The sequence below is a fragment of the Mus caroli genome, chromosome 2, assembly GCF_900094665.2.
Source record: "Mus caroli chromosome 2, CAROLI_EIJ_v1.1, whole genome shotgun sequence".
Taxonomy (NCBI): Eukaryota; Metazoa; Chordata; class Mammalia; order Rodentia; family Muridae; genus Mus; species Mus caroli.
Window position 1 is genome coordinate 111,446,355 of NC_034571.1, and position 15,836 is coordinate 111,462,190.

At 45.4% G+C, this 15,836-nt stretch overlaps 1 protein-coding gene across 2 annotated transcripts in view; it reads left to right on the forward strand.

The window, feature by feature from the left end:
* The window catches only part of Bub1b (BUB1 mitotic checkpoint serine/threonine kinase B), a 49,865-nt gene extending 35,218 nt beyond the window's left edge, over positions 1-14,647 (forward strand). The window contains exons 16-23 of one of the 2 annotated variants that reach the window (XM_021149632.1): positions 410-543; positions 1,173-1,313; positions 1,817-1,917; positions 8,165-8,314; positions 9,734-9,876; positions 11,462-11,636; positions 12,696-12,802; positions 14,146-14,647. In XM_021149632.1, the coding sequence (XP_021005291.1) occupies positions 410-543; positions 1,173-1,313; positions 1,817-1,917; positions 8,165-8,314; positions 9,734-9,876; positions 11,462-11,636; positions 12,696-12,802; positions 14,146-14,377 (1,183 nt within the window). In that variant the 3' untranslated portion in view covers positions 14,378-14,647. The remainder of the gene's footprint in view (positions 1-409; positions 544-1,172; positions 1,314-1,816; positions 1,918-8,164; positions 8,315-9,733; positions 9,877-11,461; positions 11,637-12,695; positions 12,803-14,145) is intronic. The other variant, XM_021149623.1, reaches the window with a different exon arrangement.
* The last annotated feature ends 1,189 nt before the right edge of the window (positions 14,648-15,836 follow it).

Below are 15,836 nucleotides of genomic sequence, written 5' to 3' on the forward strand. Positions count from 1 at the left end.
ACTTTTGGGATAGCATTGGAAATGTAAATGAGGAAAATACCTAATAAAAATATTAATAAATAAATAAATTCTATTACAAGATGAGTTCAGTATAAAATTTATAATTTAAAAATGTATAAAGTTGGACTCTAAACAGATAGCTAGTGGCTAAAAGCATTGGCTGCTCTGGTGGAGGTCCCAGGCTCAGTTCTTAGCACCTACAGCAGTATCTCCCAACCCTCTGAACTCTATTTCCAGGGATTTGACATCATCTTCAGGCTCTGGGTGCTATCCCTACACTGGTGTACTGACATGCATGCAGGCAAAACACATGTAAAAGCAAATAGATCTTTATTAAGAGAATATATAAAGTTCTGACAGAAGTTGGAGTATACTGTCCTGAGGATGGCTTCACTCTTGTTTCTTGCAGCCCAATTATTGAAGACAGCCGTGAGGCCACCCACTCATCCGGCTTCTCCAGGTCTTCGTCCTCAGCTCCCAGTACATCCTCCATCAAAGGCTTTCCGCTTCTGGAAAAGCTGGAGCTGACTAATGACGGGGCAGGTAGAGTGTTCCAGCCAACAGCAAGCTTCCGAGTCTGCTCAGTGGCCGTTTAATCCCTCCGCAGGCTGACCCTGCCCCAGGTGTACTATTTCCCAAATAAACCAGCACTAATTCAACGTATTTCATATGCCCAAAGCAAATGAATGTGGTCAGGTTAGCAGTGTTGATTTTGTAATGTTGGAGTTCCCTCCCCCGTCACCTGTTTTTTTTGTTCTGTTTTGTATTTTTTTCAGAGACAGGGTTTCTCTATGTAGCCCTGGCTGTCCTGGAACTCACTTTGTAGACCAGGTTGGCCTCGAACTCAGAAATCCGCCTGCCTCTGCCTCCCAAGTGCTGGGGTTAAAGATATGTGCCACTATTGCCTGGCCCCCACCCCCTTTCTGTGTGTGTGTGTTTTGAGAGAGGCAGAGACAGACAGACAGACAGACAGATCATACAAAGGCTATAAAGGGCATCAGGTCTCCTAGAGCTGGGGTTATAGGCAGTTGTGAGCTCTGAGACATAAGCCAAACTCAGCTCCTCTGGAAGATGAAGAAGTGCTCTTAACTACCAACCCATCTGTCCAGCCCTTTACTACTGTGTTTTAAACATTAATTTATATATATATTTTCAACTTCTTTTCCCCACAGAAAATGCTATTCAGTCACCCTGGTGTTCACAGTATCGCCTCCAACTGTTGAAATCCCTCCTAGAGTTAAGTGCTTTTGCAGAGTTTTCTGTGGAAGAGCGACCGATGCCTGTGCTGGAGATAGGGAAGGAGATTGAGTTAGGTGAGTAGTGGGAGCCCTTGTCCTTTGCACATACAGATAAGTGATTTGAGTGCCACAGGCCCTTGAACACTAAAGTGTTCCTAGGTTGTAGTAGATAGCATTAGAGAGGTTAACACACTGATAATTCATGCCACAGGAACAATAGTTTTTTTTTTTTTTTTTACCTCTTTTAGTATTTTTCTTAGATTTATGTATTTTACTTAATGTTTTGCCTACATGTATGTAATGCCTGTTGCATCCCTTTACTGCGTTTACAGATGGTTGTGAGGCAGCATGTGGGTGCTGGGAATTAAACCTGAGTCCTCTACAAGAGTGCTAAGTCCTCTTAACTGCCATCTGCCTGGGGCTCCTTTGGATTTTTATATAAATAACTTTGAAAAGTATTTTAGATGCCACTTAATGGCAAAAACACTAGCACCTCTCACACTTAAGCCAGGAGGTAAAGTGTAAGGACCTACGTATATTCACAGTGACTTTAAAAAGGAACCAAACCTTCTCAACAGGTCCTGAGGATTACGTCATCAAGCAAGAGCACCTAACATGTGACGATTACAGGTTATTCTGGGTGGCACCAAGAAGCTCTGCAGAGCTAACCATGATAAAGGTGAGGTGGGCCCTTTGTGATCTCATCACCTTGTAAGTCAGCAAAGAAGATAGTGTGTCCTTGTGGTTCTATAAAACCTGGGACGCCAAAAAGTTGGTCACCGTTCTAGGGCCAGATCAAAGCTAAAAACTGAGGGGTGGCTGTGCACAGGCGCTCTCAGTCTAAGCTTACGAGGTATTCTTTCGGCTTTCTCCTTCTGAGGAAACAGGCCCTGGAGTGTGTGGACTGCTCCGCTCGGGACAGGTTGTATTCTAGTCTTCACACATACACCTTGAAATCTCAGCTCTCCATCACTGTGGGGAAGCCTCCGTTTGTTTTTCTCATCTTGGAACTTAGACACCTTTTTCCCTCCCGTTTCCTCCTTGGTTTAATTCCTCGTATTTTGGAGAAGTACACCCTTTAGTGCCTTTCTGAGGAACTGAAAGCAAAGGTTCTTTAAACCCTCTGGGTCTGAAAATTCCTTATTCTCTGTCTTTTCATTATCGGTAGCATGACTGGATACAGAATTCTTTATTAATTTTTTTCTTTAGAATTCTAAAGCCTTATTTTATAACTGTGCTTGATTTTGTTTGTTTTCTTATTGTTATCTGGTTGACTGGTTTTGGTGTATTTTTCCGCACAGTTTTAGAACCTGTATATAGACATTACTTAGGCAAACGCCACACCGCCAATCCTCAACTCCTCACCTTGCCTTTGAAGTCTTTGCCATCCTGATGTTTGTTTGGTTTTTGTTTTTTGTTTTTTGTTTTTTTTTTTAAGCTCAGCAGAGCAATTTTGTTTGCAAGAGGATGTGCTGCTAGACCCCAAATCACGCACACCTCATCACAGATGCTCACTGGGCTTTAGTGGTGATGTGGTGACTGTGTCTGTCCTCGGTTGGTTGGGGTCCAGCCTCATAGTCCTTAGCTTTTGGCTAGTACTAAAAAATCCAGTACGAAGGGACGAAGGAAAGGGGATCAGGAGTCAGCCACTCTGCCATCAGGTTCTACACGCGCAGTGGGGCTTTTGTGCGAACAGAAGTTTACTCTGGTGAGAGTCCGTCATCTTGGTGTTGTAAGATAAAGGTCATTATGTAGGCCTGGTTGGCTTCAAACCAGTAATCCTCCTGTCTCTGCCTCCTGCGTAATTGGATTACAGGCATGTGTCACCATGACCAGCTGTCATTATAATTCTAGTGTCTTTGTGTGAAATTTCCCCTTATCTTTAGATCCTGGAAGTCTTGTTGTGGCCGGAGTGTAACAGTCCCACACTGTGATGTAAGTCTATTATCATCCAAGTGCTAGGCAGACGTCGGTACACATCTCAGTCTGGGGTTCTTTCAGGCGTGACATTTTCTATGAGGAAAAGATGATGTTTCTTTCAATTTTATGCTTTCTCAATTTGTAATTTCTCATATTAGGGCAATTATTTCTTTGTTTAGGATTTGTTTGTGTTTGTGTGTATAGATCAGAGGACAGTTTGTGGTCCTTAGTTCTCTCCCATCAAATGGGTTGGTGAAAAACACCTTTGCCCACTGAGTCATCACACCAATAGTGGGCGGCTCACAACCACCTGTGACTGCAGCTCCCGGGATCTGAGGCCTGAATTCTGAGGGAGCCTGAATTGGATGTCCTTACCCACCCACAGACAAGCAAAAGTAAACGTAAAATCTTTTTATTCCTCCTCCGGCCGCCGCCACCGCCACCGCCGCCACCGCCACCGCTGCTGCCCTTTTCTTTTAGTGCGGTTGTCTCTTGGTAGCTGCGGGTGACTGCACCTGAAGCCCCCCTCCCTGTGCAGGACACCCCCACCGAGGGTCCTCAAGTCTTTTCTGTAACTGACAAGAGTCATTGCAGATGACACACAGACCGTTCCCATGCTTTAAATCACTGTTATGTTACTTACAACACTGACATAATGTACGTGCTGTATGACTTACCGGATGTTGCCCTGCACCCTGCCTCAGTTATGCCCATTGGCCAAGTCCTGCACTGTACAACCTGCAGGCTCACACTCACACCACAGCCTATCCTTCGAAGAGGAAATATTTTTTATTTTGCTGAGATATTAATGAAGTTTTAAATTGTTTTCTTGGGTTAGCAACAGGTTACCAACCTGTCAGCCTGAGTTCAGTCCCGGAAACTGGCAGGGAAAAACATTGCCAATTCCCACAAGTTGTCACCTTCATACCCTCCCGTGCCACGACACATGCATGGGCACACACACACAAAGTAAATGTCTTTATTTTTCCTTTCTTTGTTTTTTTCTTCCTTTTTAAAGATGTATTTATTTCATAAATAGGAGTGTTCTGTCTTCATGCACATCACACCATGATGTAAAGGAAATCAAATCCCATTACAGATGGTTGTGAGCACCAACACCAGACAGTGCAGTGCCCTTAAGCTCTTAACTGCTGAGCCATCTCCCCCCGCACCCCCCCCCTCATTTTTTTGGTTTTTCTGAGACAGGGTGTCTTAGAAAAACCAAAAACTCTGCTGGCTGTCCTGGAATTCACTCTGTAGACCAAGCTGACCTGGAATTCAAGATCTGCCTGCTCCTGCCTCTGAGTGTGGGATTAAAGGTGTGTGCTGTCCCCACTGCCACCTAGCACAGATATTCTTCTGAAAGAGGAAGGAGAAAACAGCCTGTGCCCCATCCCATCTATTTCCTTTTTGTCTGTTTAAAATTCTGACTTTTCATGTTAGCAACTTTGTTTTGAGTGTTTGGCTCTCTTCAGAGTTAGGTGTTAACACTAAAAGCCAATTGAAAGCTGTGTGTATATAGAAAGACCTTGACAGCCACAGGCTTCACTGTAGTTTGGCATTTGATTGGCAAGCCCACCAACTGTTAAGTCTTTTCTCTTGAGTGAGCTGGGTCTCATTTCCTGCCCAGAGAATATGCCTGCCTGACTGCTGGCATGAGAAGAAGGTAGTGTAGGAAAGAAGCAACATGGAAGGTCCCACATGTGACGGAAGAGCTCCTTCCTAGCCCCACCCACCCCCCACTCCGGCACCTGGCGTCTCCTAGCCTAGGCCTGTTGCTCTACACCTGGAAATGGCCTCCTGCTTTCCAGAGGAGGAGCAGTGGTCGAGCTGGGCTACAGGAACAGGAAGGAGAATCTGGAGACTGAGTGGCCTAAAGTGGGGCTCAGGTACTCCTGCAGCCACAGCACCTTACTCACCTAGCTGCTGCTGCTGCCGCCTTTCCGGGGTAGCGCCTGTGTTCCATGGCTGCTTGGTGGTCCCCTCCGCTGCTAGGACAAGGTTTCTTGGTCTTCTAAGTGCATTAAGTCTTCCCAGCTTGCAGAGCTGAATTGCTCCTCCGTCCTTTCTTACAGGTCATGCTTTGGTGTTTGTTGGTTGTGGTTTGGTTTGGCATTTTAGACAAGGTGTTACTATGTAGCCCTGGCTGGCCTGGAACTCACAGTGCAGAGTGCCAGGATTAAAGATGCACCACTTTGCCTGGCCAGATTATGCTTTTAAATTACTTTCTACTTTACATTTGCTGGAGTGTCGGAGGGCTGTGTGGTGGTTTCAGTAAGGATGGCTCATGGGTTTATGTAACCCTTTGATAAGATTAGATTAGGTGTGGCCTTTGGAAGGGTGTCACTTGGAGTGGGCTTTCCCAGAGTCTCTCTCTGCCCAAGCATCAGGATGTAAGTCTCGCCTGGTTCTCCAGCGATACCACGTCAGTCCGCCTGCTGCCAAAATGATAATGGACTATAACTATAAGCACACCTCGAATTAATGCTTTCTGTTGTAAGAGTTGCACTGGTCATGGTGTCTCTTCACAGCAATGAAGAAACGTGGAGGGTTTTGTCGTCTTGCTTGTTTTAGACAGGGTCTCACTCTGAAGTCCTGGCTAGTCTGAAACTGAATATATAAACCAGGCTAGCCGAAACTTGTGTTGTTCTTCCTACCTCTGCCTCCTAAGTTCTACACTTTTTGTATTTCTTTTTTCTTTTCGGTTGGTTAGTTGGTTTTAGTTAGCATATAAAATTGTTGCAGAAAATATTAAATAAATAATCCACGCTACTCTAGCAGACCGGCCGGCCTGTTCTCATCTTGTGGAGGCTGACTCAGAACTCTGAAACCTCTCCACCCAGCTCGCTCAGCACCCACTGGTGGGTCACTACCACACCAGCTCCATGCTGCAAAATCTCCACGGCCTTTGTGTGGGGTGCACTTTTTCAAACCCACGCTTTGCCACCATACCATTCTCTCTGGAACCCAGTTGAGTGTCCGTCCCCTCCCCCTTGTGAAGGAAAACACCACACCAACTTAGTTCAGAATCAAGGGTAACTCAGTCACTGGGCACAACAACTAAAACCCTAATCTTGTAAGCCTTATTAAATCTAAATCGTCCGGTGGCGAATCCTGGTAGATTCACTATCTAAACTGGGTATAACTAGTAGCTACATCTTATCTCCCGCTGTCCCCATCCAAAGGCCTTTAATTTTCTCCTGCCTCTTCCCTTCCTCTCTTCAACCCAGAAGTCCCACCTACTCACCCAATCACCCAGTGATTGGTTTCTTTATTCATTAGCGACTCATTCCTCCGTCCAAACAGCCCCTCCTGGGAAAGTGGAATCAACATCAGGATACAAATAACACCAGGGACATCCACAACACAACACCAGGGACATCCACAACACAACACCAGGGACATCCACCACACAACACCAGGGACATCCACCACACAACACCAGGGACATCCACCACACAACACCAGGGACATCCACCACACAACACCAGGGGCATCCACCACACAACACCAGGGACATCCACAACACAACACCAGGGACATCCACAACACAACACCAGGGACATCCACAACACTAGGGACATCCACAACACAACACCAGGGACATCCACCACACAACACCAGGGATATCCACAACACAAAAGAATGGGGTTTATTATAACACATACAGGAGTGTGTGTGTGTGTGTGTGTGTGTGTGTGTGTGTCCTCTGTCACCCTCCCTGGCCTCCCCATTGCTGCCCTTCTCAGTATATGGTTAAGTTGAGATTCTGTGTGTATCATAGCAGTCAGTGTGTGTTTGTGTGTCTGGCTCATTTTACCTAACAGAATCTCCATTTCTATCCACTTTCTTACAAACAATAGGATTTTGTTCTTTATGACTAAGACATGTTTTCCATTTGGCCATGGTAGTACATGCTCTTATCCTAGGAGGCAGAGGCCAGTGGATCCCTGTAAGGTCAAGGCTAATTTGTACTATGTTGCATGTAGGGTTTTTTTTTGTTGTTGTTTTGTTTTTTTTAATTTTTTTAAATTTTATTTTATGTATGTGAGTACACCATTGCTCTCTTCAGACACACCAGAAGAGGGCATCAGATCACATTGCAGATGGTTGTGAGCCACCATGTGATTGCTGGGAATTGAATTCAAGACCGCTGGAAGAGAAGTCGGTGCTCTTAACCACTGAGCCATCTCTCCAGCCCTGCGTGTAGTTTTAGAAGCACGTTACTGCCTAAGCCCGGGAGCTGCGACTGTGCTACCATCCAGCTTAGCTCTAGGATGATCACAACCATCCCCCAACCCAGCTTCCTTTTCTAACCACCTTTGCTCCTGCTTGGCTCTGGCTTGGCTCTAGGATAGGCGACCATCAGCCCCAACCCGGCTTCTTTCTCTACCCACTTTTGCTCCGGGAGGGGCTGCATTACCGGCTCACTCCCGGTACCCTAGAATCCACGGATAAAGGACACACAGACAGCTTTATTATTGTAGAACTTGCTGGTACAATTGCTGGGCGCAGATAACTCCTATCTGGAAAGGCGTGCCCTCTTCAATTATTATCTCCATTTCTCCTCTTGCCTTAAACTTAGTGGCTTGTGTCAGCTAGCCTCTGCCAGCCTCCTTGGCCATCCACCCTTAGTGGAGGCTACAGGCCCTAGCTGCTCCAAGATCTTGATGTCTGCATGATTGCTGTGTGCTTCTCGTTCCAAAGCATGGCAGAAAAGCCCCTCTCTTTTCTTGTGTCTGCCTTTTCCTCCTGGGACCCAGAAGTCTCACCTGTACCACCCACCCAGCAACAATTGGCTCCCAGCCTTCTTTACTGACAAATCAAGAACCAATTAGAGAACTAGACCATAGTATCATCACCTCCCCTTACAGTACTGTAGAGAGAGTTCTAGGCCATCCAGGGCTACATTGTGAGATCTTGTCTCCAACAGTGCTTTCAATCTGCCAGCCTAATCAATCAGCATGTTCTAATTGCCCTTCCATTTTAAATATTCTGTTTTACAGGCATCGTCTCAGCCTATCCCGTGGGATTTTTATATCAACCTCAAGTTGAAGGAGCGTCTGAATGAGGACTACGACCAGCTTTGCAGCTGCTGTCAGTACCAAGATGGCCATGTTGTTTGGTACCAGTATATAAACTGCTCCACCCTTCAGGTTTGTGATACTACTGCACACACTACATCTATGCTAGGCATTTCATCCAGCGCTGCAGAGATGGCTTGGCACTGGCTGCCAGGTCTAATGGCCTGAGTGGGACCCCCAGAACCCCAATTGGAATATTGTGACGAGAATTAAATCTGATAAATTGTTTTCTTCTTTCCACTCCCACATCATGGCATGTACACACACATACACACACAGATAAATAAATGTAATTAAAATTTTAAGATACTTAATACAAAATTCCTTTCAAGCATCTAGAAATAGACCAGCCAGGTGGTGGTGGCCCACACCTTTAATGCCAACACTGGGGAGGCAGAGGCAGGAGGATCTCTTGAGTTCAAAGCCAGTCTCCAGAGCAAGTTCCAGGACAGTCAGAGCTACACAAAGAGAAACCTTGTCTCAGAAAAAAAAAAAGTAGTCTAGTTTTAATTTTTATTTATTTAACACTTTGTGTGTGTGTGTGCGCGCGCACGCGCGTGTGCGTGTGGCATGCATGTGAAGATCTGAGGGTAAAGTCAGTCCTTCTGATGCATAGGTTCTAGGGATCCGACTATAGGCTTGGTAGTAAGTGCATTGACTTACTATGTAAGCTGGCTTTGACTTTATGGAAGTTTTTCTACCTCAGGCTTCAGAGTGCTGGGATTACAGGTGTACCTCAACATACCATCTGTAGAGAAAGACAAATTCAGTAAAAATGTAAAAGCATTGATGACTCTTTCCTTAGGTAATGGTTGGTTGCTTGGTTGCTTGGTTTTTAGTGTTGAGAACTGACAAGAGCCCAGTACAGTCTAGGCAGCCATGAGCTGTATCCCTTCTTACACAAGTGGCTTTGATCAGGTACCTATTTGATATATTTTAGCATTTTATCTTTAGAGATGGGGAGGAGGGGGCAGGGAAGAGAAATGAATGGATCTCCTAACTAGACTAATTATCAATTCATTTAAAGCAAAAGAAAATCTTGTCTTTCCTGTACTGCATCCCTTAAAACCTTTAAAAATATAGACACAATATATCATTTTATTCTTTGCTGTGTTCTTCAAGTTTTGCTACCAACATAATTTTTAATGTTCTACTTTATGTATGTGTGTGTACGTGTGTGTGTGTGTGCACATGTAGGTGAACATGCACGTGGCTATTAGAGCAGCTTGCAGGAGTCCTTTCTCTCTGTCCACCATACAAATGTCATGGATCAGAGGATTTCCAGCTTGGCAGCAAGCATCTTTGCCTTTCCTTCATGCTCTTCCTCCAGTCTCATAAGTCCTTGTAGCCTTCAGGAGACCTCGGTGTTCAGCTGGGGCGGGGGGCCAGCTGCATTCCAGCGGGAAACAAAAGGAATGCATACAGCAGCGCCACCAGGCACGCACTGTGGATGTGACAGCTGGGTGAATAGTTTTCTCTTTCTGTTTCCAGAATCTTCTCCAACACAGCAAATTTGTTACTCATGAAATAATAGTGTTGATTATTTACAACCTCTTGACAATCGTGGAGAAGCTGCACAGAGCTGAAATAGTGCACGGAGACTTGAGTCCACGGACTCTGATCCTGAGAAACAGGTTGGCTGGTCCTTTTTAATTCCTTCATTGTTCATTGGCTGGCTGCCGAATAATTCTCGTATTTATGCCTTAAAAAGAAAGCATAAGAGAGTGTTTTCTCTGCTTGTATGTCTCTGCACCATGTGCATGCCCAGTACCCACCAAGGACAGAACGAGTCGGCACCTCTGGAACTGGAATGACAGATGGTCGTGAAGCTGCCATGTGCTATAGATGCTGGGAACATATAGGTGCTATGTGTGTGAACATATAGGTGAAGGGGGCTTGCCTTGCATGTGTAAAGCCCTGGGCTCCAATTGAACACCAGAAAAAATGTAAAAGGACATTATCTTTTATTTAACAAAATTGGCAGGAAATAGTATATAGAGTTATAAGTACTAAATTCCAGAGAGCCTTTTACTTTTAATTATTTATATATATTTATTATGTGTTTGTCTGCATGTATGTATGTGCACCACATGCACGTTTGATGCCGTTAGAGGTTAGGAGAAGGCATGGAATGCCCTGGACCTGGAGTTGAGATGGCTGTAAACCACCATGTGGATTATAGAAGTTGAACTCAGGTCCTCTGCAGGAACAGTGAGAGCTCGTAGCCACTGGGCCATCTCCAGCCCCCAGGAAAGCGGCCTTTGAAGCCAGTTAGTTTATTGTGTACATAACTTGTGAGGAAAATGAGATTGTGAGGTAAGAACACTGCTCAGTGGGAAAGTGATTGCTAGCCTGGGCTTGATCCTCAGAGAGGGAGAGGAGCTAGCCTGGGCTTGATCCCCAGAGAGGGAAAGGAGGAGGAGAGGTGTTGCCCATGGCAACACTAGCAGCTAAGCTGAGAGCTAGGGAAGGCCATGCTTCTTTATTAACTTGTGAAACACTCTCAAGCTTAAAAAAATGTTTTAAGTGATCATAGTTTATAAAAGCAAAATTAGGTTGAATCTATGCAAAGGAAAAATGGGAGTGTCTGTAAATTGTATAAAATCCTTGTGCTAAAGTCGTTTGTGACAGGAAGAGTGTTTCCCCCTAAGGCACATTGTTTCTAGAGATTCATGCAAATAACTAATGTATGAAATACACTTACTTGATAGTAAGCTTGTGTTTTGAAGTATTTTATGAAGTGAAAGGTAAGGTTACAAAAAGGTAAGGTAAAATTATGGTGTTGGCTGAGCTGAAGCAGGACATGTGATAGCGGTTCCCTGGAAATAGCAGAGCTTCTAGCTTGTTGCCTGCACTGCAGAGGTAGGCAGGTCCTTTGCTCCTTGGAAAGCCCACCTGTTACAGTAAACAAGAAGGACAGTGGCACCTGAGTGGGGAGAACTCACTTGTAATGCCCGTCCTTACTGCACAGTATAAAAGCTTCAGAGTGTTCTGAGGTGGCCACGCACTGTGGCTTAGGTTAGATAGAGTTTATTCCCTGTGACCAAAGAAATCGTAACCATTGCCATTTCTCTCTGTGTGCACTTTCATAGCTCACCACTGGAGGGCACTGTTGGCAAGGCTAAGATACACCTGCAGCCCTTTCAAAAAGGAAAAAAAAGCTGGGCTCTGCTGCTGCTCTCACAGCCTGTCTCTGTTATCTCTCTTGAATCTCCTCAGAATCCACGACCCCTATGACTATGTAAATAAGGACGACCATGCTGTGAGGATCATGGACTTCTCCTACAGTGTTGACCTGAGGGTGCAGCTGGATGCCTTTGCCTATAGCGGCTTTCGGACTGCCCAGATCCTGGAAGGACAAAAGATCCTGGCTAACTGTTCTTCTCCCTACCAGGTAAGTGGAAGACAAGCCTGGGCAAATACGGAGAGCGTTCTTTTTTTCTTTTTTGGTCTTTCCAGACAGGGTTTCTCTGTGTAGCCCTAGCTGTCCTGGAACTCACTCTGTAGATCAGGCTGGCCTCGAACTCAGAAATCTGCCTGCCTCTGCCTCCCAAGTGCTGGGATTAAAGGCATGCGCCACAACGCCCGGCTCATGGAAAGCATTCTTAACCTCTTGCTTGTCTAGATAAGTCGTGAGAGCTGGTATTTACTGCCACCCGCTCACCCAGATGACCCTGCTGTCAAATACTGTATCACCATGTGACTTACAGTTAACCGTCTTTCCTGTCACAGTGCCCAGGGATATAAATATAGACATGTAAATACATAACTGAGTGGCTTTAGTGCTCCAGCCATTTCTGTACCCCGCCATCCGTGTCACCCGTCAGTCATTCTCTTTGCCCCTCACTGTACAGTAAGGACAGCAGCCTGTGTTCCTTGGACATGAGACTTGGGGATTAAAGGCTGAGCTGTCTGTGAGGACACCTGGATGGGTGTGCAGTGTCTCACATGACTGTGTCGTGTGCAAACATCTGCTGACTGGATACATGGTGTATACCTGAAGTGGTCATGTGGGCCACAGTAGATCACAGCTGGAGTCTATGCAAATGCACTAGGTGTCCTGATGCCATTTGGTAATCCTGGTATCCACAAAGACAATCTGTTGTCATTGGCTCTTAAAAATAACCCATTAAATTGGACAGTGGTGTCGCACACCTTTAATCCCAGCACTCGGGAGGCAGAGGCAGGTGGATTTCTGAGTTTGAGGCCAGCCTGGTCTACAGAGTGAGTTCCAAGACAGCCAGGGCTATACAGAGAAATCTTGTCTCAAAAAGGCCAAGTCATAATAATAATCCTTAAATGATCTCTGGTCATTTCTTCTCCCTGTCCTGTACAGATAAGGACATCTACTAAGGTCTACAAGCTGTCAGTGCTTTCAGCTCTGTGTAAATCAGTTGATAATGGAAGCAGAGGCCACTTTACACTTTAGCTCATGATCGTTTTGTGATTTCAGGTAGATCTGTTGGGTATAGCAGACCTAGCACACTTACTCCTGTTCAAGGAACACCTGCATGTCTTCTGGGATGGGCTCCTCTGGAAACTTAGCCAGAGCACCTCTGAGTGAGTACTGGGTCCTCCAGGGTTCCTCCACATCCCTCTCTCTTCAGTGGACTCTGCTGTGGTAGGCAACCTACCTGAGTTTTTTAAACCAAGTGCTGTCTCTGCGTTCACTTTAGTGGCTGCAGAGCACCTAGGACAGGGAAAGGAATGGCCAGCTGAAAATAAGACATAGACCTGCTCAGACTTTAGGGCATTTCTTAGCTTAGAAATAGAAACATTTTAGAGGAATAAGTTTTCTAACCAATTGGTGTTAGTCTTTTTAACAGCTGTGTTTATCAAAAGTCAGTTGTCTTTTGAAGAGTTAAGTTTCCACATCGTATACTGAGTCTAGATTATTATCTATTAAATGATAATGTAGAACCAAACCACCGAGCAATCTCCTCCTGGTGCAGAAATAAGTGATCTTTCAGGCCTGCTTGAGAACTTGTCAGATACCTTACGTAGCGCCAATGGCTTCCCAGCATAGGCTCACCAAGTAGTGACGCACTGCCTGCCCATTCTCAAGTTAGTTTTCATTTTAGATCAGTGTTGAAGACTGAATGTCCCTTCCCTGCTTTCCTCTCCAGAACACTGAGTTGTATTTTCCTCCTTTGATTCGGAAACTTGTCTCCTGCATGTATTTTTAAGATAGGCTTGATCCTGACTTGCCAGCTCAGGCCTTTAACCCCAGCCCATGGAAGGCAGAGGCTCGAGGCCAGCCAGAGCTACACAGTGAGACATTGTCTCAGACAGCAACAGAAATAGATACGTTAATGAGATTGCTGAAGGGTACTTTGAGATGTGCAGGGCTAAGAGGCATCTTGGTCTAGCTGTGGACCTGCTGGTGTGGTTAATGGACACAAGCAGAAATAGATGGGTGGGCCCACCTTTGTCAGCCCCCTGCTCTACAGCAGTGCGAGTTTTCAGATAAGAGAAGGAGAGTAAGAACAAGTCACCTTAACCAAGGTTGGGCGTCAGAGAACTGAGGATAGCGGAGCCTGAGGTGGAGGTGATGTCGTCATGGCCTGCAGTGAGAAAGCTGGCAGGGAACGAAGTGTCTTTTTCTTTGACCGTGTGTGGATAAGTGCTAGTGGGTGTCACTGCACCGGAGTGGCCAGGATCCATGGGCTCAGACGAGAGTGGATTTCCTCCTTCCATGCATGTTCAGGGCCACCACAGCAGACTGATTTTTGTAGTTCTTCCCTGCACCTTCAAGAGTGTTTGAATGATCTCCAATCTTAGAGTTCTTGGTATTACCATATATCACTTTGGCACGTTAGTGCCCTGCTGAGTTAAACCCAGAAAGAATTCTAATTTTCACGTGCCCAATCTTGATAGAAATGATTTTTTTTTTATTTTCTTAGGCTAAAAGACAGTGAATTGTGGAATAAATTCTTTGTGCGGATTCTGAATGCCAGTGACAAGCCCACGGTGTCTGTTCTGGGGGAGCTGGCAGCAGAAATGGGTGGGGCTTTTGATGCAACATTCCATAGCCACCTGAACAAAGCCCTTTGGAAGCTGGGGAAGATAATCAGCCCGGAAGCTTTGCTCACGCAGCAAGACAAGCAGTCAAGTGGCTCACAGAACCCTGCCTAAACCATGTGTATGGTGAAGAACTGGTCTGGGGCTGCTGTGATTTGGATTGGAGCACACTTAGACACATCAGCAGTCCTTCACTAGGTCACTCTCAGTAGCACAGCTTTCAGCAGGTGGCTGTGCCCTGGCAGCCTCATCTGGTTTATTCAAAAGGTTTCTGTACAGACAGCTTCTTTTTAACCCTCTGGCTTCTGCCTTTTTTCTTTTGTAATTTTATAACATGTACTCTCCTTTCACTGTATATTTTATAATAAAATAGTTTTTGTTACATTTCTGTTGCTGGCAATTCATCTACAGTTGCAAACTAAGGTGATAAATGGCTTCATTTTGGAGAGGACTTACTCTACGATGGAAACTTATGTACCCCAGACTTAGAGCAGCTGCCTTCGGGTTATAAGAAGGCAGCTGGCCGGCCATTTCTTCCGTCTCTCTCTGTCCTTCTAGAGGGTGTCCAGAAGGAAGCAGGTAAAATGACACACACACACACATACACACACCAGCTTTCCTTAAGTTCAAAGGTACCCACCTTCGGGGACAGAGTACTCAGCAACCTGTCATGCAGGACACAGGGCTGCTGAGGGGACAGAGACCGTTTTACTTAGGTGTCAGGAAAGCAGGGGTCAGAACAGAAAGGACTGAAGTGGGGACTAATTTGGAAAACAGTAAGTCTGATGGAACACTGTGCACCCAAAGGGGCACACTGGCTCTGTGTGTGTGTGTGTGTGTGTGTGTCAGTGTCATTAAGGCTTTTGTTTCTTCAGTAGGATAATAAACATCATTTATTTCACACTAAAATGTCAGTCACCTGATGTCCATTCGTGCTGGTGCCTGAGTCCCCTCTACTTGTCACCATTGTTGCTCTAAGCTTGTTAGAGAGCAGATTCCCTAAATAAATCTCTCAACTGAAACACTTGGGCAAATTCAACAGGGTAAGCCAGAAAAAAATGTATCTGAAAGACAAATATTTTTCTTCAACCAAAATACAGCTCTGCAAACATCAATTTGCTTCTTATACTAAAGATAATAAATGATGAACCTGCCTTTCTGTAATCAAACCCTCCTTAGTCCCCAGTGCCCTGTATTGCCCAGGAAATTGAGAGCCTTTAACTTAAGTAAGCTTCTACCTAGTGAATACTTCAGCAGTCTAGGCAGCCAAGTTGCTGTATGGGCAAATCTTGTTTCTGAAAGTACAAGCAAAAAAAAAGGACAAGCAGGAGTGGGAGGAGCCAGGACACCCTGCAGCTGTGTTCACACCCCACACCTCACCCCATACACCCCCCATTCTCTGACCTCTGCCAACTTCAGCCTTTGAGGACAGGAGAGGATGTCACCGCCAACAGTGCCTGTCATCAACAATGTCTGCCATCGCTTCAGTTTTCTTTACAAAAGCATAAAACCACAAAATAGAGCCCTTTCCGTTTCCCTTTCATTTTTGTTTATTTTTGAGCTAAGATCACTG